The sequence below is a fragment of the Neofelis nebulosa genome, chromosome 2, assembly GCF_028018385.1.
Source record: "Neofelis nebulosa isolate mNeoNeb1 chromosome 2, mNeoNeb1.pri, whole genome shotgun sequence".
In the NCBI taxonomy this organism is placed as follows: domain Eukaryota; kingdom Metazoa; phylum Chordata; class Mammalia; order Carnivora; family Felidae; genus Neofelis; species Neofelis nebulosa.
The window spans coordinates 179,410,774-179,430,798 of NC_080783.1; the positions used below are offsets into that span (position 1 = coordinate 179,410,774).

Here is a 20,025-nt window from a genome sequence, read left to right on the forward strand (position 1 = left end):
GTTGTTGTTTTCTTTTAATAGTTGATTGGCCACACAGTGCTCTATAATAAGTCCTTCCTTTCCTCACTGATCTGTGAAGCAACTTTTATCAAAAATGAAGTACTTAGGGGCACCTGGCTGGCTCAGTTGGAAGAGCGTGGGACTCTTAATCTTGGGGTTGTGGGTTCAAGCCCCGTGTTGGGTGTAGAGATTACTTAAAAAAAAATACACTTTATTATTTTTTTAATGAAGTATTTAGATGGTTCTGTTTCTGGGCTATAGGTTCTGTTCTATTGTTTTTCTGTTGACAGCTGTGTCAATATTGCACTTTAAGAGAGAGAGACAGTGTGAACAGGGGAGAGGCAGAGAGAGAAGGAGACAGAATCCGAAGCAGGCTTCACGCTCTGAGCGGTCAGCACAGAGCCTGACGCGGGGCTCGAACTCACGGACCGCGAGATCATGACCTGAGCTAGGGTCAGACACTTAACTGACTGAGTCACCCAGGTGCCCCAATACTGCACTTTAAAGTTAAATCTTTACAGAAGGTGTTCATATCTGATAGGACAAGCACCCTCCTCCTTTAGCTTTATGAAAACAATGTTAACAAGAATTATGATCTCATTCATGTGCCAAGTCATGTGTTGTGCAGCACAGATAAGATACGAACAACTGAGTTTTCAAGGAGGCCTAATCTGTGGGAGAGGCAGACCCCTGAGCCGCTGCCACACTGCAGCAGGCTGGAGCACAGGTGATCCACAAGGGAAGGCCCACAGAGTCGGCCAGCAATCAGAGAAGGCTTGGCCTCTGATTAATTGGAGTACGAGGTAGCCAGAGAAGCAGGAAGGACATTCTAGGCAGAAGGAACAGTGTAGACGAAGGGCCGGCTGCTGGAGAAGTGTGCAGTGTTTCTAGGGAACTGGATGCAATTGCCTTTGGAGCTTTGAGTACTGGGGGGTGGGGAAGAGATGAGACTGGAGAGGGAGGTGGGGCTAGGTCACGGAGAGCCTTGCCTGCCAAGCGGGGTGTTCAGATGACCCCACAGGCCCTCCTGTGCTGGGTTGTGGAATTCTTCAACTGCTGACTCTCTTCCCAGGAACATGTTCCCAGCCAACCTGGTGGAAGCCACTTTCAAACAGGTAAGTGGATCCCAGAGCGATGGAGCAGGGCAGGCAGGACCAGCCTGGGCCAGGCTGGGAAGGGACAGGTTTCCCCAGCAAGTCTCCCTGCCTCCTGGGGGCCGGATGCTGGAGAGGAGGGCAGGTGGGGAGACCTGGATCCTCACGGCCTCCCATGGCCACACCCCTGCCCTGGGTTCCAGCTTCTGACGAAGAGAACTTACAAGGGTGGGGGGAAGCCACTGTGCTCTAGGTTTACACCCATGCTCACACCCACTGTCTCAGTCAGTCCTCACAGTAACCCTGCCCTCAGTGTGCCAGCGCCTCTCCCGGATGAGGAAACTGAGGCACAGAAGGATTAAAAGATCTGCCCAAGGTTATACCACCAGTAAATGATGGCGCTGGTAGGAAAACCCTGGTCTGTCTGGCTTCTAAGCCTGTTTTCTCTTTCTTTTTAAAAAGAATCCTTTTGCCCCGTAATAAGAATAGTAATGATGTTCAGTGTAAAATGTTAGGAAAATAAAAAATACAAAGAAGAAAATAAAATCATCTCTTGTTCCAGCACCAAGCAACAGTGACAGTAGTTGGTACACTTTTAGTCTTAGTTCTCTGCATAAATATGTTTTAGAAAAATAAGATTAGGTTAACGGTGCATAGACAGTGTGTGTCTTGCTTTTCCCCACCCCCATTACATCATGAGCATTTTCCCTGGTTATTAAGCATTTCTTTAAAATACAATATTTGCAGTGAGACAAGAGCCCGTGATAAGGCCAGGCTATAGTTTATTACCATGCCCCCTTTTGGTAGGCTTTTAGGTTGTTTTCAAAGTTTTTCCATTTTTAGAAATTATGGTAAATATCCTTGTGCACAAATTTTTGTCTGCCCTTCTAATAACTTCTAATGCTTTTCCCCTTATAAAATGTTGGCTGATTAGTTGACAATCCAGCGAGCATTTCCTGACCCCCTTGCCTGTGCTAGGCCCTGCACTGGGGACTGGGGACTGGGGACACAAAGGAGGAGGTTGAGGGTTGGATAGGAGGCTCCAAAATAAGGAGTGGTGAAATCTTGAGCTAATCTCTGTATCTTTCCTAATCTCCTGGGTCTTTATCTACGAAATAAGCCAGATAGTGAAGGGCCCCGAATGGTAGGCCAGGGAGTTTGGGTTTTATTCCAACAGTGATGGGAAATTATTGAAGGTGTGAGAGAGAAAGAGTGAATGTTCCTTTGCTTCATACCTACCTGGAATGCCCTTTTTTCTTTTGGCAAACTCCTACCCATCCTTCAAGACCCAACTCAAATATTCCCTTCTTTGTGAAGCTGTCTGATCCTCTGAAGCAAAGTAAGTCACTCCCTCCCCAAAGCTCTCAGAGCAGAATTCACGTCTGGTTCATCTTCGTATCCCTGGCATCCAACACAGAAAGTCCAATGTTGGCATGCTGACGGTAGTGATGGCAGTAATAACAGCAGTAATGGCCACATAAGGCCAGATACGCCAGGCACTGCTGTAAACACTTTACGTGTGTTGCCTCATTTATTCAAACGAGCCAGATAGTGTTGTGACCCCCATTTTACAGATGAAGAAACTGAAGCACAGAAACTTCTGGTCCCATATATTTCCTAACTGGTTTCTCCACACCACCCTGTGCCCCAGAAGGCTTACCTTATCGATACTGTGGTGTTGGGAGGCTAGAAATTTCACTTGTTTGGACTCCTAGTGCCTGAGGAATGAGGATTCCCTGGGGCAGAGGAGGAAAGGTAGACAGCATGGAGGCTCAGGGCTTTGCAGCTGGGACGTCTTCTCCTCCAGAAGGCTTGGGGCAACCTGAGCTTTTCAAATAGAAGGCCCAAGTTTCCATCAGTGGCAGGCAGGGCTGGCTGGCTATTAGGTGGATGGAAAATGATGTTTGGAAGGGATAGATGGGTGAATAGAAAATTATCTGGGTAGAAGAGGAGATGGTTAGAGGGGATCCCAGATGGGTGTGATGATGCATAGAAGGAAGGAGAGGGTGGAAGGGACTAATAGAAGCATGGCTGGGTAGGGCGTACTTGGATGACAGAATCCCAGTTTTCTTTTTGGTAAAATCTTGATGATACTCCTGCCTACCTCACAGGATTATCGTCCATCAAATAGTTCTTGACTATATACAAATGTGCCTCCAAGATATTATTATTGTTGTTGATGATATTAATAACAATATTTGGTCCTGACTCCTTCCTGGTTGGGGTGTCACCCACTAGTACCGTACCAAGACCACCCCCGTTGTCAAATCCCCCAAGATGGCATCAGAGGAGGCGCCTCCTCGGCAGATCCTCATCTACGGGGTCCAGGAAGAGAATGGCTCTCATGTTCAGAACTTTGCCCTGGACCTGACCCCGCCACCCGAGGTTGTTTACAAGTCAGAGCCTGACACCACCGATGGCATGAACGTGCTGGGCATCGTCATCTTCTCTGCCACCATGGGTATGTGCTTCCTCCCCTCCCCGGCAGTGGTCGGGAGCCAGTCCCTTCCTGCATCTACCCTTCTCTGCAACCTGCATCCACTAATCTGAATAACCTGGAGTCTCCCATCTTCCAGGTGATTCCTTTCTTTCCTACCCAGTAGAGTGGCTCAAGTCCCTATTCCATTACCAAAGGGTGTCTCCAGCCCTCCCCCACGCCAGTCGAAGCTAGCATTCCTCACTTGGAATTCTCCACTCCTGGATGCTAGTTTCCTCTCCCTTAAAGAAGACCATGCCTCAGGCTTCCTCCCAGCAGCCTGTTCCATTTTACTGAGGTCTGGGGATACTAGGGCAGGGTGGCGGGCGGCGGGGAGGTTACAATGAAGAACAGGAAAAACCTGAAAATCTATCATCCATCACTGTCTCATTAAAGTCCTCATTTCTCCCTTCCATTTCCAACCACAGGGGCTCCCCACTGGTCAAATCTGTCCTCAGACAAGTGTGTGTCATTTCTCAGGGCCCACAGTTGGCCTCCTTGACCACACCCTCCCCTTTGCTACTCTTCTTGCCAAGACCTCCAACCATAGGCTATCACCACGAAGCTGGTGAGGCTTCACTAGCAAAGGCCTTCCTGTACCTTTTAACAACAAAACAAAACAAAACAAAACAAAACAAAACAAAACAAAAAAATATTCTTTTTCTTAAAGAGAGCCCCAAATAGTATAAGCTTCGGATCCCACAAAACCTATGGCTATGCCTCTGCCAACAGTGCCCTCACCACCATCACCAATACAGACACACACACACACACACACACACACACACACACACCTTTTCCTTCTTGGAGACAAGCCATCCAGAACAATCTAGCTGGTCAGTCCCTGTCTTGTCCTTCTAGGCTATCAAAGGTCATTGTGAGTCTTATTCTAAAATTGGCATCTACCTCCCTCTTTGCCCTGGCCAAGGTCCTGGCGAGGGCCTCTCCTCCCTCTCTGACTTGTCCACAAGGTTTTCTTCTCACTGTCCTCCTGGTTGCTCATGCAGGAAATCTAGGGGCTGTTTTCTGCCTCTGCCTCTGCCTGGCCCGCATCCAAATCTGTCAGGTCTGCTTCCGAAACTTCTCTCTGAGCCCACATTTCCCTCTGCTCACTGCCAGCATCACAGTTCGGGGCCACCACAGTTCACCTCTCACCTGGTTTCTGCAAGAGCCTCCTGAAGGGTCCCTGTCCTGGTGTGTCCTCCTCACGGGCTCACAAAGTCCTGCAGTGGCTCTCCAGTGCACTTGGAAAGGGGTCCCGAACTCTGTACACGGCCTGCAGAGCTCTGTGTGATCTGGCCCAGCCTGCCTCCTGGCTTCTCTGGTCCTGCTCTCTTCCCCCAGCCATGCTGCCTTTCGGTTCCAGGAAGGTGCCTCTCCAAAGATCTTCCCACTCCCCCAGCCTGGCTGCCCCTGCCCCTTCCTCTCCCCCTGCACCTTCCCCTCTTTGCAGGGGGACTGTGGTCTTCGCAAGCATCACGTCCTCGGGAAAGTCTTCCTAGCACCCCCAGACTGCTCAGGTGCTCCTTGTTACTCCTTAAACGTTTGACCGCATTACAGTTATCTGTTTCTGTAACTGTTTAGCGTCTACACAGAAGCTCCATGCAGGCAGTGACGGGCCTGGCTTGTTCCCCATTTATCCCCACAGCCCACCACACTGACTGGAGAGAGCAGGCACGCAGCAAAACCTGCTGGAGAGATGGGTAGATGGCTGGGAATGGACGGACCATGGTGGGTAACGGAGCTCTAATCATCTTGGCCCAAATGTCGGGCATGCAGAGGGCCTAGGGCCTCAGGGACCCGAGCATGTGACAGGACGGTGTTTGGAGGCGCTCACAGCACATCTGGCAATCAGTCCCCAATACTGGACATTCCCGCTCCTCCCCAGCCACTGCCTCTCTCTTAGGGGTGGGAACATATAAACAGGACCTCTGTTGGCAGAGCAAAAGAAACCCTGAGACCCTCTGACTCACTGTTTCCTGGATGTGTGTAACTGTCTATGTGTCAGTGTGTATATGTTCGTGTATGTGTGCCCAAGTCAGCACGTGCCTATGCCTGTGTGTGTCCACTTCCATTTGTACCTGCATCTGTGTGTGCCCACATCTGAGTGTGAGCAGACACACGTGCACAGCCGCTCCAAATGCGGCTTTCTTGGGTCCCCACGACACAACCTCCTTTCCCATCTCGTCCCTGGTGTTGGGAAGCAGCTGATACTAAGGCCCCATTGGCCGGGACTGTTGCAGGAGGCCTGCCACCAGACCCTGGGTCCCCAGCACACAGGTGCCCAGCCAGCCTGAGCCCTTATGTGTCTCCTGGTTCGGGCAGGAATAGCTTGGGAGGAGGGACAGAGCTGGCAGGGGACCTGGGTCTCAGCTCAGCCAGGTTTCCACAGGCCCTATGGGCAAGGGCTAGGTTGTATCACCTTCAACTTGGGCCTCTCCCACCCATACCAGCAGGGCCCCCATGTCGTCCCATCGCCATGTGGTAGCTGTTCTGTGGATAGTGTGAGTTCAGGGCTTCCTGGGGCAGGAAAGAGCCTCTCTCTGGAGTCACATGAGCCAGGGTTCAAATCCAGTCCCTGCTTCTCCCTGGCTGAGTCAGGTGATGAGCCCCTCCAAGCACACTGCTGATAAGCTTTCTAAGGGCAGCCACAGAGTGTGTTTTGCTCTCCATTTTTGTGTCACCAGAAGGGACAGCTGTCACTTGTCACCGTTTCAGGAGTGGCCTGATGGCGCCCAACTGCACAGAGCTCACCTGGGGAATAGTACACACACGAACACTCCCCAAGTAAGAGAATGACAGGGGCTCCGGGAAAGCCTTTATTATTCATTCATTTGTTCGTTCGTTCATTCAGTGATTATTGTTGAGCACCTACAATGTGCCAGCTAAGGAGATACAGTTCTTTCCCTCATGGAGCTAACCTTCTATTGGAGGAGACAGAAAAAAATAATAATAATAACAGACAACCGGAAAATAACACTTATAAGTTGTAATAAGTGATATAAAGGGATCAGAAAGACATGATACAGAGAAGAATAAATGGAGAGTTTGCCAAGGGGAGAGGAGGACGGGCCTCCAGGCCATGTGGGGAGCTGGGCGGCCAGGGTTTCAGGCACCAGGACCTACATGGGCGAGGGCCCTGAGGCAGTGAAAAGCTTGACGTATTCTAGAAACGTAAAGGAAGCCAGTGATGCCAGAGCATAGTGAGGAGGTGAAAAGCAGGGCCAGATGGAGGTGGGAGGTGTTGACAGGGGTCAGATCAATCGGGGCCTGAAGCAGGGGGGATCTTGGTTATGGTGGGAGTGTTCAGGAAGTCAGTGCGTGGGGGGTTGGCAGGGAACATTTTTATGGATTAGAGAGGAGGATGAGATGAGAGCCCTGGTCCAGCAGTAGAGGCCCAGGAGAAGGAGAGGAGAGGGTGCAGGGAAGCACTGTGCTTGATCCAAGGCTGCTGGGAATTCAACCAAGGCCCGAGGGCCACATGTGCGCGCATGTCTGTCCCTGCTGGGCCGCCAGCGTGTGCTGGCACATATGCCACTGTGGTGCGTGCCTGTGCCTCGGTGTGCGGCCTCTGTGACATGCTTGTGTGTCTCTGCCCCTGCAGGCATCATGCTGGGCCGCATGGGGGACAATGGGACCCCTCTAGTCAGCTTCTGCCAGTGCCTCAATGAGTCCGTCATGAAGATTGTGGCGGTGGCTGTGTGGTAAGCTTCACTGGGGGCAGAAGTGTCCTCTTCCACCTTCACCCCACCCCCTTTCAGCCCTGCCCTGGGAAGATGGAGGGATACCACGGCCCCTTCCACTGCTTTCCTGCCCTGGCGGCTCAGCCCTGGCCAAATTCTGCCCTGCATCCCCCGGCCCAGCCCTGACCAGGTCTAGTTCCAGCCTCGGGCCTGCCATTTCTGGCCCGATCAGGCCCACTGGAGGACAGTTACAAGCTAAGCGTGGCCTTGCTCTCCTGGCCCAGTTTCCCCATCCCATGGAGTCTCATCAGCTTAGCTTTTGGAGAAGGGAAACACTGGAAGTGAGAACCAGCTGCCACTCCTTGGTTCAGAGCTCAGGCCTTGGGAATCTTCTAGTCTGACCTTGTACAGTTTGGATGGGGAAACGCAGAGGCCCACCCCGGGTCACGCATGAAGTTTGTGGCACCGCTGGGCTGAAATGAGGGCCTGCTGAGGGCGGGGGCCCTCCTCAGAGACCTAGACGGGAAGGTAAGGAGGGAGGCCAGAGGTTGTACGGGTTGGACTGGTTGAGCGTCGTGGTTTTAATGAGGCCACATGTACTGGGCACGTTGGTACAGACTCCCATTCAGTCCTCACAGGATCCCCGGGAGGCCAGGGGGCAGTGATGCCGTGCCAGGACTGCCCGGGACCCTCGCCTGCCTGGCACTGAACTGGCCGCCTGCCCCCAGGTACTTCCCCTTTGGCATTGTGTTCCTCATCGCCGGCAAGATCCTGGAGATGGATGACCCCACAGCAGTCAGAAAGAAGCTGGGTTTCTACGCGGTCACCGTGGTGTGTGGACTGGTGGTCCATGGCCTCTTCATCCTGCCCCTGCTCTACTTCTTCATCACCAAAAAGAACCCCATTGTCTTTATCCGAGGCGTCCTCCAGGCCTTGCTCATTGCACTGGCCACCTCCTCCAGGTAGCCCTGGGTGACGGGCAAGGTGGAGTGATGCTGGCAGCTGAACTCCGTTCATCTGTCCAGCCATCACTTGTCCATAGCCATAGAACCATGGAAAGTTCAGTATGGCCCACTTTACAAACTTGGGGGTAGCTACGGACAGTGGTAAATGAGACCAATTTTTGAAATGTATTGCTTGAGGCCCCACTGGCCTGAATGGCAGAAAGCCCTTATTGCCTCTTAAGGCCTTCCCCTCCCCAGCTGCCTGCATCCCTAAGGTGCACTCAGTCCACATGGCGGTGGCTTCCACATATCTTGGGGTCGGGACAGCTGATGGGGGATGAATCTGCAATGGCTGTTGCCTTTTGCTGCCATACGGTGCTCCGTTGGAGTCAGACCCTGTGTTGTTTAGGGTCTTGGCCTGTCCACGGCTGCAGGGACATCCTGGCTGGATGCCCTGTCCCAGTCTCGTCAGTGTAACTCACCAGTGGGGATTTGAATCATGGTTCCATTGCCCATTGGCTGTGTGGCTGTGGGCAAGTCACTTAACCTCCCTGGGCACCAATTTCCTCATATGCAGTTTGGGGATCAGGGTGGTCTCTGCCTCTAAGGGTTGCATGGGAATTAGTGGAGATAACTCACAAGGGGCACGAAGGCTAGCCTATGAGGTGGCATCTGCTCTCAAGGATCCCGGCCCACAGTTGAGTGCAGAAGCAGAGTTGGAGGCATGCAAACCCACCCGTCTGTCTACCAAGGAGGAGAAAGTGCTCTACATACTCTGTGAAGAAAGGGTGGTTCTCCCCACAGCATATGTCCAAGCTCCACGTGGAGGACTCGCCTGAGCTCAGGCCCATGTCTCTTCAGAGCCTCGTTCTTCCTTCCAGCCTTTACTGCTTTCTCTTCTCTGGGCCTCAGCTTCCCAATCTGTCAAATGGGAGTGAGGGCCCCCACCCTTAGCAGCAGAAGTGCCTCACACAGAACTTAGGAGGATCAGGGCCCCAGTGAGGAAAAGCCCCAGAAGCCTCGTCCAGGAACCTCCACGCAGGGCAGAGCCAGGAGGTGGAAAGGAAAGGCAAAGTCCCAATGGCTGCCAGCTCCCATACCACAGGCCAAGCCCTGCTGGAGCCAGCAGCCCTTGGCCATCTCCTGCTTGGCAGAAACCACAGCCGCGGGCCCAGCACATCTGGGGAGATCATCGCAGGCTCTGGAAAATGGACGTGGGCTCCCCAGGCAGTGGCCTGTGGGAAAGGAAGGGCACTGTGGCCAAACCAACCTGAGTTTTAGTCTCAGCACGGCCACCAGGAGCTCTAGTAACAGAGACAGTAACAATGACAGTAGTGGCTACCACTGACTGCCTGTAATGTGCCAGATACTGCTCTAAGCACTTTCTTGTTGAGTCACCCTAATAGCTCTGTAATCTAGGTATTGTTTGGGATAAGGAAACTAAGGCACACACAGGTTAAGGAACCCGCCAGAGCCACTTGGCTAGTAGGAGGCTGGAATCTAAATCCAGCAAGGCCGGCCCCAGAGCCCTACTGTTAGCCACTTTATGCTTGGCACAGTGGTATGACTTTGGGTCAGCCCCTCCTCCCCTCCGGGCTTCAGTTTCTTCATCTGTAAAATGGACTCAAAACCCCTCCCTCACAGGAAGCTGTGAGGGTCAGATAAGAGCGTGTGTAAAGCACAATGCCTGGCGCGTAGTAGGTGCTCTGCTGATGGTGGCTCCTTTCCTGACCTGTGCAGCTGGTGGGGGGTCTCCGGGGCCTAGGCTTGGGCGGGTCTGGCCGGGCCACTGATCACACACTTGCCAAGAATGCCATTTGAGACCATTTTCAAAGCTCCTTCAGCCTGTCCTCCCCCGTGATGGGTGGGCTGCCTGGGGTGGGGGCGAGCTTCCCATCCCTGGCACGCAGGCAGCCCAGAGCCCCGGAGTAGCCTGGGAGACAGTGGTAGGCACGCACTGGCCCCTCTGCCCACAGCTCAGCCACACTGCCCATCACCTTCAAGTGCCTGCTGGAAAACAACCACATTGACCGGCGGATTGCCCGCTTTGTGCTGCCCGTGGGCGCCACCATCAACATGGACGGGACAGCACTCTATGAGGCTGTGGCCGCCATCTTCATTGCCCAGGTCAACAACTATGAGCTGGACTTCGGCCAGATCATCACCATCAGGTACACACCTGACACCCCATACCCAGGGTGGATTGGCCGGGGAAGAGGAGGGCACCAGAAGGACCTTCGGGATTCTTGAGCTCTCAGATCTGATGGGGTCTCTGAAGTGCAGAGGAGGCAAGGGGTTTGTTCCTAGCCACACAGAATGTTAGTGCTGGGATGTGGCCTGGCTTCTATGACTCAGGGCTCCTTCCCCAGTGTCACCCTGCAGAGGGGGAGCTCCGAGCAGGATGGGAACTAAGGTCCAGAGGAGGGCCTGCAGTCTGGGCATGCAGGGCAGGGAGGGGGCTAAAGGCAGGCAGAGGGTGAGCAGAGACCAGGGGTGGGATGAGGGGACGGGGGGGGGGGGGGGGGGTGACTGCTAGTGTGGCTGGAGGTGAAGGAAGGGTGCTGAGGTGAGGGTCAGAGGCCGTGGGGAAGGCCTTGTGTGCCAGCCTGAGGGCACAAGTCTGGCCCCAGGAACCAGGCCCAGAGGGAGGCTGGGCAGAGCCATGCAGGTGGACGACCTGAATTTCTGGTCAGCTTTTTGGAACCTGACAGAGGCAGTAGCCCCAGGCACATGCTCTTCTACAAACTCCTCAGGAGGTTCCACTGGGACCAGAGATGGAGGCCCATGGAGTCACAGGACCTTGAGCAGGGACGTGCCCCCCACCCTGAGAATTTCCTGATGTGGCATTCCTAACAACCCCTGCCCCGTATGGCTGTCCCCAGAGGCCCTGGCATTCTGGACTCCTTCTTGGAGCCAGGGCTCCAACAGCGAGGCCTGCCCCTCCTGCTCCTCCTCTTCCTCTCCCTGCCCCTCCTGCAGCATCACGGCCACAGCGGCCAGCATCGGGGCAGCTGGCATCCCCCAGGCTGGGCTCGTCACCATGGTCATCGTACTCACCTCCGTGGGACTTCCCACTGACGACATCACCCTCATCATCGCTGTCGACTGGGCTCTGTGAGTGGGTTTGCCACCTACCTGCCTCATCCCCCAGGCAGCAGGCATTGAGGGTGGGCCGGGGGAACTGCCATGGTTTGGCACAGTGGGGGTGCCCTGCTCACTGACACCAGCCTTTGCGGGGCCCAGTTTTTAAAAATGAAAATGTGCCTACCCTTGTTCAAAAATATAAAGAATTTCAAGGGGGTGAGAGCAGAGCATCAGACCAAGCCCAGGCCCTTTTGAGCATGGGCACAGTCCACATGCTCCTGAATCCAGCCGTGCACAAACTTGCTTTGGCCTTGCCTGAGGAGGGGCAGTAGGCTTGAGAGGACCGGAAAGGCACTTTGCCACAGGCTCCAACCTGGCTGCTGGCTGCAGGTGCTGCTGGGCTGGGCCCTGCCTGCTGCCAGCTCCTCTTACCAATAATAGTGCCCACCACTCACTGCCCACCTTGGCTCACCAGGGACCGTTTCCGCACCATGATTAACGTGCTGGGTGACGCGCTGGCGGCAGGGATCATGGCCCACATCTGCCGGAAGGACTTTACTCAGGACACAGGCGTGGAGGTGAGAGCAGTGCCTCCTCCCAGCCTGGCCGTTGGGAGGGTGGAGCTGGGATGGGGGTGCAGGTCTTCTCACCAGCTGGGCAGCCTTCTGCCAATCCCTCCCTGCCTCCTCATCTGGACACAGGGTGACCGATTCCTCTCGCAGCTAGCTGTTGAGCACTCGTCATCGTGGGAGGAGCAGTGGCAAACAAAGAAAGATAAACCCTGTCCTCAGGGAGCCTGTACCCTAGTGTGGGGGTGCGCTCTATCCTGCCGACAACAATGCAAACATTTGTATGTCTGCACAGGGCTTCGTGGCAATAACTATGTGTAATAGGCTGTCCCACTCCCATTGGGGTGGACAGGCAGGGGACCCACCAGTTCCCTCACTGGACTTCTCCACTAAGACAACCTCAAAAGGAAACAGGACAGATTGGAACTGGAGCCCAGAGAGGCCGCGTGTGACATATCAAGGTCCCACAGCACATCTGTAGGAAAACCAATCACGTGGTTTGCTCTTTCAGTCTTCCCTGGTGTCTAACCTCACTCCCTCCTGCTGCTACCAAGGCCTGTTTCCCCTCCCCAGAAACTGCCGCCCTGTGAGACCAAGCCAGTGAGCCTCCAGGAGATCGTGGCAACCCAGCAGAATGGCTGTGTGAAGAGCGTGGCAGAGGCCTCAGAGCTGACCCTGGGCCCTGCCTGTCCCCACCACATCCCTGTCCAGGTGGAGCAGGACGAGGAACCAGCTGCCACCTCTCTGGACCACTGCACCATTGAGATCAGTGAGCTTGAGACCAATGTGTAGCCTGCAGAGCTGCAGGGGCCAGGGGAGGCCTCCAGGTCTAGGGGCCAAGGGCAGGATCTCAACTCACTACTTTTCCGAGCACTCGACAGGAGCCAGGCTCACACACTCCTCCCACCCTTGAGAGGCCAGGATTCGCCCCACAGGCCAGACAATAGAGTCTCAGAAAGGGAAAGACTGCATGTGGGAGCCCCAGCTGGAGAATTATGACCTGGCACAGCCAAGGCCCCAGCTATGACATTTCCACTGTGTTAACCTATGAGGGTGGCAGCAGGGACTATATGGTCCCACTTTCTGGATCGCAGAGTTGAGACCCCATGAGCTGAAAACACTTGCCCCAGGTCTCAGGGCAGGTAACGTCAGGGCCAGGACTCTAACTCAAGTCTTCCAGGCCCTGGCCACTCTCTCCTGGAGGACAGGGGCCTGCAGGGCCAGATGCCAAGGGTCTCTGCCCCTCTGCAGGAGCTCAGCAGCCACCACTGCCTTCAGTTTATGAAGACACAGCGATGTTCTGGTTCTGCCCCAGCTGAGTCCCTGCCCAGGCCAGTCACCCTCCCTGCCCCATAACACGTGGCCTCAGACAAACAGCCCTCCCTGAGGACGGCCCAGCCCTAGGCCAAGGCCCGCTGCCTGCCACGTGCCACAGCCTGTCCCGTCTCCCATCAGTCTCACCAGTCGTCTCTCACAAAGCTCAGCCCATGTGGAGACAGCATGGCCTCAGAAGAGCTGCAGGGGCCCTTGGAAACATCTGGGCCAGTCTCCCACAGGACAGGTGGGCCAGCCAGGACTGGGGAGGCAGGCTTGCCTGGGATGCTTTAGTCAAGCTGCCCATGGAGCCTTGGGGTCAGCACTCTCCATGAGCCTATGTGATGAAGTGGTGTTAGATTTTCTACTCCTTTCTGTGTTTGCAAATTCAGTGATAACTAAATAAAGGTGTTTTGTTTTTCAGTCTTGTGGGCTTGGTGACCATACCCTGGCCAGCATTTTTTTTTTTAATGTTGACTTATTTTTGAGATTGGGGGGAGGGAAGAAATGCGAGCAGGGGAGGGGCAGGCAGAAAGAGAGAGAGAGAGAGAGAGAGAGAGAGAGAGACAGAAAGAGAGAGAGAAAGAATCCCAGGCAGGCTCTATGCCATCAGCCCGACACAGGGCTCGAACTCACAAACCGTGAGATCATAACCTGAGCCGAAATCAAGAGTCTGATGATGCTCAACTGATTGAGCCACCCAGGCCCCCCAGCCAGCATTTCTTTATTGGGCTCATACAGGCTGTCAGACTGGCCTGACAGGGCAGCCAGCGTTTGAACAGACCTGCCCAGGTGGCCAGAATGTACAGGCTTGTCCATGTAGCTGGAGTGTAGACAGGTCTAGCTGGCCTGTCAGTGTATGGACAGACCTGCCTGGGCAGCCAGAGTGCAAATGAGCCTGTCCCTGGAGGTTGGAATGAGGACAGGCCTGTCTGACCCGTCATATGCAGGAGGCAAAGTGTAAATCGGGGGGCCTTTGCTTTGTTTAAGGAGGGGATGTGCCCAAGGACATTTCCAGACTCTCTCCCTCATTGTCCTCAGCCCCAGGGTGCCTCCAGGAGGCTCCAGGGGACACAGAAGAGCCGTGGCCACACTGCCTGTTCTGAATGTGCTTTGGGGAGAACATCTAGCTCCAGAGTCTTGCACAGAGGAGCCCATGAAGTGTGTGTGTGTGTGAAGCTGGGGGAGGGGATGGGATTCCCAAAGTCACTCAGAGAACCAGGAGGGCACTTGCCTCCCAGCCCCTGCTCCTGAACTCCTTCCTATCCTCCTCGCACGGCCATGATCTGAGGAGTCCAAGAAGGGCCCCGATCCTAGGATCCCCGTCTCGCTGCAGGGCTGGGGGCTGTGGGGTCCACCATGGGAGCATCCTTCCTTCACTCAGGCCTAATCACCTAAGAGAGGTCAGAGGTCAAGCTATCAGTCATTCCCACAGTGGTGTGGACAGGCTTAAACGTCCCTTCCCTGTGTCACATCTCTAAGGCCCTTTTAGCAACGAAGCCTGGCCCACCACAAGGCAGGAATCTGGTCTTTATTGGGCCTGACAGGAGCACGCTTGCACACCTCCAGTAGTGGGAGGTCATGCTTCCTGGGCATCTCACCACCTGTGCTCTGAGCCAGGGGCTGCCTTCCAGTTCCAACTCTGGCACTGTTGGGGGTGGTGGGAGCACTAGGCGTGTCCGTCACTTCTTCCCCGGGCAGGCCTGCAAAGACCTGGGCCCCCAAGTAGACCCTGCTCTAGGTCTCAGGTCTGCCTCTAGTCCCCTTCCCACCCCAGCCATCCTGGGGACAAACCCCATCAGTAGTGCCCACTCAGTGCACAGGCGGCCCTCTGGGTGAGCTCAGATGCTCAGCCTCTGGAAGCGTGGAGTGAGCTCACAAGCTCCGTGTGGTGGTGCTGGCCGGACCTGCTGACCCCCACCAAGCTGACGGTCACACGTGCCTCCAGGCCTCCTCACCCGTGACTAAACCCTGCATCTCTGGACCTCTGCCTGTGTGATTACTTTGTGGGCCCAAGAACTGAACTTCGTGCCGACTCCTGCTGGTCTGGAAAGGCCCTCAGGTGCTTGTATCCTGCCCACCCCAGCCAGGCACTGGCCTGGCACCTGGCAGGAAGCACACACGGACACGGCCATAGGCTGCCAGAAAGGGGTAATGCTTTTATATTAGTTTTTCTATAACAAGAAAAATCAGTTTTGTTTTTTATCATTTTTTTTTTCTTAAAAAAGAATTTAAAAACCCAAGGCACCCAGAACATCCCACAGGCCCAAAGAATAAAAAAGGTATGTCATCAGGGCAGCTGGGCCCTTCCTCCTTGCCTGGCACTGCCCTTCCGCCTGACTTCTGCCCAAGGCCCCAGCAACCCCAGGAGACTTTCCCTCTGGCCTCAGTGGGGTTTCCCATCACAGACATGCCTGTGGCCGGCCAGGGCCTGGCAGGGAGTGGCTGCCTGGGCAGCTGGGAGTCAGGGCAGGCAGGCCAGGGCAGCAGTCCCAAAGGTTCCTGTCCCCAAAGGGAGGAAAAGGAACAAAAGTCAGCTTCTGTGAGTTCCAGAGGGTGGCAGGCACCTGGCCACAGAGAGCACCAAGATAACTCTGTCTTCTCCAGTGGATGGACGAACAGACGGATGAGCAGGTGGCAAGCTGTCCTGGCCAGTTCTGGCTGGGGCAAGATATGTCGGTGGCATAGGCCATAGAGGGCTGTTTTCATGGGACTCGTGTGTGTGTGTGTATGTGTGTGTGCGCGCGTGCGCGCGCATGCGTGCACATGCGGGTCCAAGGTGAAGGGAGCAGGCGCCCGTGAGTGCCAGGGCAGGGTCAGACCCTTCCCTGAGTCTGCAGGAGTCCAAGGGCATGATGGCAATGGAGGGCGTGGGATGGAGAGGGGAACTGTATGGTGGGCTTGCTCCGTGCAGCCAGCAGTGTGTGACTGTGTCATGTTGCCTGCACGTGTCTGGCCGTGGGGTGCTACAGGAACAAGGGGGAATGGGAGACTGTGTGTCCAGCCTGTGTTGTGGCAGTGGGGTGCAGGGTGGCTGGTGAGGGTGGCACTGGGTGTGTCTGTGAGCATGGCAGAGTGGGGCTCACAGGGCACAGGTACGTGCTGCAGAAAGGGGTCTGGCGGTCCGGTGTCCTGTAGAACACGTGGGAGAGTCAGGGAGGCCAGGGCAGAAGTGCCAGCTTTGGGGAGGTGGATTAGAGCTGGGGGCCCCCCGAGGGGACTCTGGGAGGGCCAGGCGACGGCAGGCAGGAGGCAGAGTTGCCCCTGGGAGCCCAGAACCAGCCGGCCACCCACTGAGAGGTGTTCTTGCTGATGTGACCAGGCCTGGTATTGACTAGAGGGCTTTTAGGTCCCTCTGGCCACTCCCCAGGGCCTCTCCCAAGGCCCCACTCAACAGACCCGACAGAGGCCAATGTCCTCCAGAGAGGACAGATTCTCTCCCATCCCAGGACTCCCCATCCCCCTCAATGAGGGATATAGCATCCTCACTGGACAGCTGTTCACCCCCATCATTGACCCCTGGCTCTGCCTGAGGACAATGCCTAGAGAGAAGGATCTCCACTTCATACTCCTGGGCTCTGAGAACAGAGGAAGGGGATTCCCAAGAGCCTCTTCTCCATGGTGGGATAACCGCCCCACGCACACTCTTCTGTCAGCCACACCTCCCTCTGTCATCCACCCATGGGATCCTCACCACCACCTTCAAGTCTCCACTCTGACCCAAGCCCCTGCTTTCAGTGTCCTAACAGTGACCCAAGGGCCCCGTCACATGGCCACAGCCTGACCCTGTGACCCCCAGCTCAGCTCATTCTGATATTCCCTTCTGACCACATCTCTCCTCCTGGCTACTCACCACACTATGCCCACTCTCCAACATCCCTCTCCAGAGGCCCTGCCCACCCACCCTCCTCCTGTCTGTACCTCCTTCCCTTCCCAGCCTGACCCCCGGGGTCCACGACTGCAGCCATTCTCTTGTCAACACCCTCAACGTCCTTGTTCCTTACCCTTCTGTCCCACACACCTGGCCAAAACCCCAGCCATGGATGGATCCAATGGTCCATCTTCTCCACACCCACCCCGGTCTGCTGAGCACCTCCTGTTGCACAGAGAAAACAGAAGGCTGAAGGCATCTTCATGCTCAGCCACCAAGCCACTGTCCTGTGTGTGACTGCAGCCTTCATCCCTCCTGACACAGTGGAAGGACTGAGCCTCCTGCCAAAGCCAGACCCTCCTACTGTGTCCACAGGGCTAGCTTCTCCCTGCTCTCCTCTCTTACATCTTTAACTCCCCCTCCGGGCCAGCCCCTCCCATCAACTCTGTTTCTGAAAAGGGTGCAAAGTAAACAGAGTCCCTCCTGAACTTCACACCTCTTCCCCGTGCCACCCTCTCATCTCATCCCTTTACAGCCAAACTTCTTGACAGAGTCGTCTATGCTCCCTGGGTCCACTCCTTGCCAGCTACTTTCTCCACCTCCACTGCCCTTGAGGCTGCTCCCCCACAAGGTCACGGGTAACCTTCTTGTGGATAAATCTGACAGGCCTTTGATAGTGCTCACCTCCACCTGCCTCTCAGCAGCACTGATACAGCTACTCTCTCCACCAGAGCCGTGGGGATGCACGGGTGTAGACACATGCATGCACGAGTGCGTGCAAGCATGCACACGTCCTGCACCTGTGAATGTGTCGTGGAGTACATGTATGTGTGTCTGTGTGCGCTCTGTGTCCTGAGTGTGTGTTATCCATGCACACGTATGCATGTCTGGACATGTGTGAGCACGGGTACATGTCGGTTGGTGCACTGTGTGCACATGTAGGGTGCTTGTGTTGCATATGCACATAATCTGCCTCTGTCCCACCTCCTTCCGTAGCCGCTCTGTGTCAGCCCCTTCTGCAGGCTCCCTTGCAGCTGGCTACGGCCTGTCACTCTCCTCAAGCGAGCTCCCCGAGCTTCCTGTGGCCTCATGACTATTTCCAGGCTGATAATGTCTGGACCCCCATCTCCAGCCCAGACCTCAACCCCCAGCCCCAGACCCACATACCTGGCCCACCCCTGGGCAGCTCCCGAGCACACTCCAGGCCCGTCTAACTCAACACTCCCACCACAACAAATCTGCTCCCCAAGTACTATCGTCCACCTGGAATTCAAGTTAGGCCTGGGGGTCTGTCCTCTCCCTCACCCTGGCCCAGCAGGACTACTCTGGCCTCTGGAGTCTGCCTGTCGCTCCCCCAAACCCCTTCGGGCCTTCTGCTTGTCTGCAACCTCACTGCCCACCCCCATCGCCTCTGGCCCGGATTGCCACAGTAGCCTCCTCCAGGCCCCCACATCCATGCCCTGCTTCCACCATCCCAGTGCCTGTGCCAGTCCCATCAGGGCGCTCATCGCCCTGGAGAGTTCCCCAGCCTGTGTTGGCCTCCCACAGCTTTGCCAGCCTCTCACCCAGGACCTATACCGGGGTCAGGGACAGGAAGCTGGGGGGGAGAGGTCAGTGTACCCCCCCAGACCACCTACCTATGTCAAATCCGGTTCACCCCGTCACTATCGCCTTTCCTCATCCTCCTCATCCTCATCCTCCTCGTCTTCCTCATCCTCTTCCTCCAACTGGCCCCGGTCCTTGGAAACGTCACCAAACTCAAAGTTGCCTTCTATGTCCAAGACCTGCAGGTGCTTCAGCCTCCGGAAGGCACTTTCCACCACGGAGCCCACGGCCAGCTTGTTAAACCTGTGCAGGCCACCCATTTGGGGTCAGTGTCAGAGGCCTAACCCTCAGAGTCCCCACACTTACCCAGCCTAGACGGTAAAGGGGAGGGAACGAGCTCTCCAGGAAGATGGCACAGGAAGCATAAAAGATGTGCGGGGGCTACTGAGAAGCATGGTGTGTCATAAAAAGTCCCAGCTATTCAGTGTGGCTACAGCTTGGCGGGGCAGGAGTGGACGCTGGGCCACTCATCCAAAAGGGGAAGGTCCCCGTCTGCAAATGCTCTAAAATTTAGGAGTGGCAGAAACGGGTGCCTCTTCTCAGCCTGGGATTACCTCTCTCTGGGATCAACCCCAAGGCCTGAGGCTCTGGTGCTGCCAGCCTGGGGTTACTTTGAAACCTGGTGTGGAGTGGCACACAGGCAAGGCCAGGGTTAAGCTGGGCCAGGGACACACCTGGGTTGAAGGGAGGCAGAGGCTGGGCTCTGATATCAGGCCCCCTCAATTCTTTGTGCCTTGGTCCCCATCCCCCCACACGAGCCCAGGCATAGGTCACATTCCACCCCAACCCAGCCTGGGGCCTTCTGGGCCACAACTCCCCTGGGAGGGCACATTCTGCCTCCTCAGATCTGTCCCTTCTCCCTGAGTTGAAGGGATGGTTAGGTAGGGTGTTGGGAAGAACCACCCTGACTCTACTGTACCAAAGCTCATTTCCTGGGGGAGTTGGCTCCCCCATTAGAATCATTCTAAACCCCCAGAGCTCAGCAAGGGCCTGAGCACCTGCTCTGCTGGGTCTGAGGCCCAGGGCACAGCCTGGCCAGCTGTGGGCACAGCCATCATCCGTGCTCCCTGGTTCCCTTCCTGCCACGGTAACATCAATAATGCCCACATGCACTGCTTTTAAAGTTCCTGAAGCCCTTTTACAAACTTATAAACCTTACCAGGCTTGGCCAGGACTGTCCCCTCCCTTGAGAGCTGAGGACACAGAGGCTCGGGGTGGGGGTGGGGGGGGGGGTTCTGTGATGTACCCAGGGTCACAGAGCCAGTCAGCAGTGAAGCCAGGCTTCAAACACTGACCTCTACCTGGGAGCTGTTCCCACATGCCTCAACTATCCCACTAGAGCCAGGGTTGAACCCAGAGGGGCATGTGCAGTGCCCCAGGGGACC

General features: G+C 55.5%; 2 protein-coding genes across 13 annotated transcripts in view; one reads left to right on the forward strand and one right to left on the reverse strand.

The window, feature by feature from the left end:
• Positions 1 to 13,587, forward strand: part of SLC1A7 (solute carrier family 1 member 7) — a 45,474-nt gene extending 31,887 nt beyond the window's left edge. For 4 of the 9 annotated variants that reach the window (XM_058717341.1, XM_058717342.1, XM_058717344.1 and 1 more), the window contains 8 exons: positions 1,073 to 1,115; positions 3,333 to 3,555; positions 7,175 to 7,274; positions 7,982 to 8,215; positions 10,174 to 10,368; positions 11,177 to 11,311; positions 11,757 to 11,859; positions 12,424 to 13,587. In XM_058717341.1, the coding sequence (XP_058573324.1) occupies positions 1,073 to 1,115; positions 3,333 to 3,555; positions 7,175 to 7,274; positions 7,982 to 8,215; positions 10,174 to 10,368; positions 11,177 to 11,311; positions 11,757 to 11,859; positions 12,424 to 12,642 (1,252 nt within the window). In that variant the 3' untranslated portion in view covers positions 12,643 to 13,587. Of the gene's footprint in view, positions 1 to 1,072; positions 1,116 to 3,332; positions 3,556 to 7,174; positions 7,275 to 7,981; positions 8,216 to 10,173; positions 10,369 to 10,950; positions 11,060 to 11,079; positions 11,312 to 11,756; positions 11,860 to 12,404 lie in introns of those variants that run through there. The other 5 variants (XM_058717348.1, XM_058717350.1, XM_058717345.1 and 2 more) reach the window with 4 other exon arrangements.
• The window catches only part of PODN (podocan), a 32,145-nt gene continuing 18,496 nt past the window's right edge, over positions 6,377 to 20,025 (reverse strand). For 3 of the 4 annotated variants that reach the window (XM_058717332.1, XM_058717334.1, XM_058717335.1), the window contains exons 10-11: positions 18,673 to 18,883; positions 15,299 to 16,296 (exon numbers count right to left, since the gene is read on the reverse strand). In XM_058717332.1, coding sequence (XP_058573315.1) covers positions 18,700 to 18,883 — 184 coding nt within the window. In that variant the 3' untranslated portion in view covers positions 15,299 to 16,296; positions 18,673 to 18,699. Of the gene's footprint in view, positions 14,559 to 15,298; positions 16,297 to 18,672; positions 18,884 to 20,025 lie in introns of those variants that run through there. The other variant, XM_058717333.1, reaches the window with a different exon arrangement.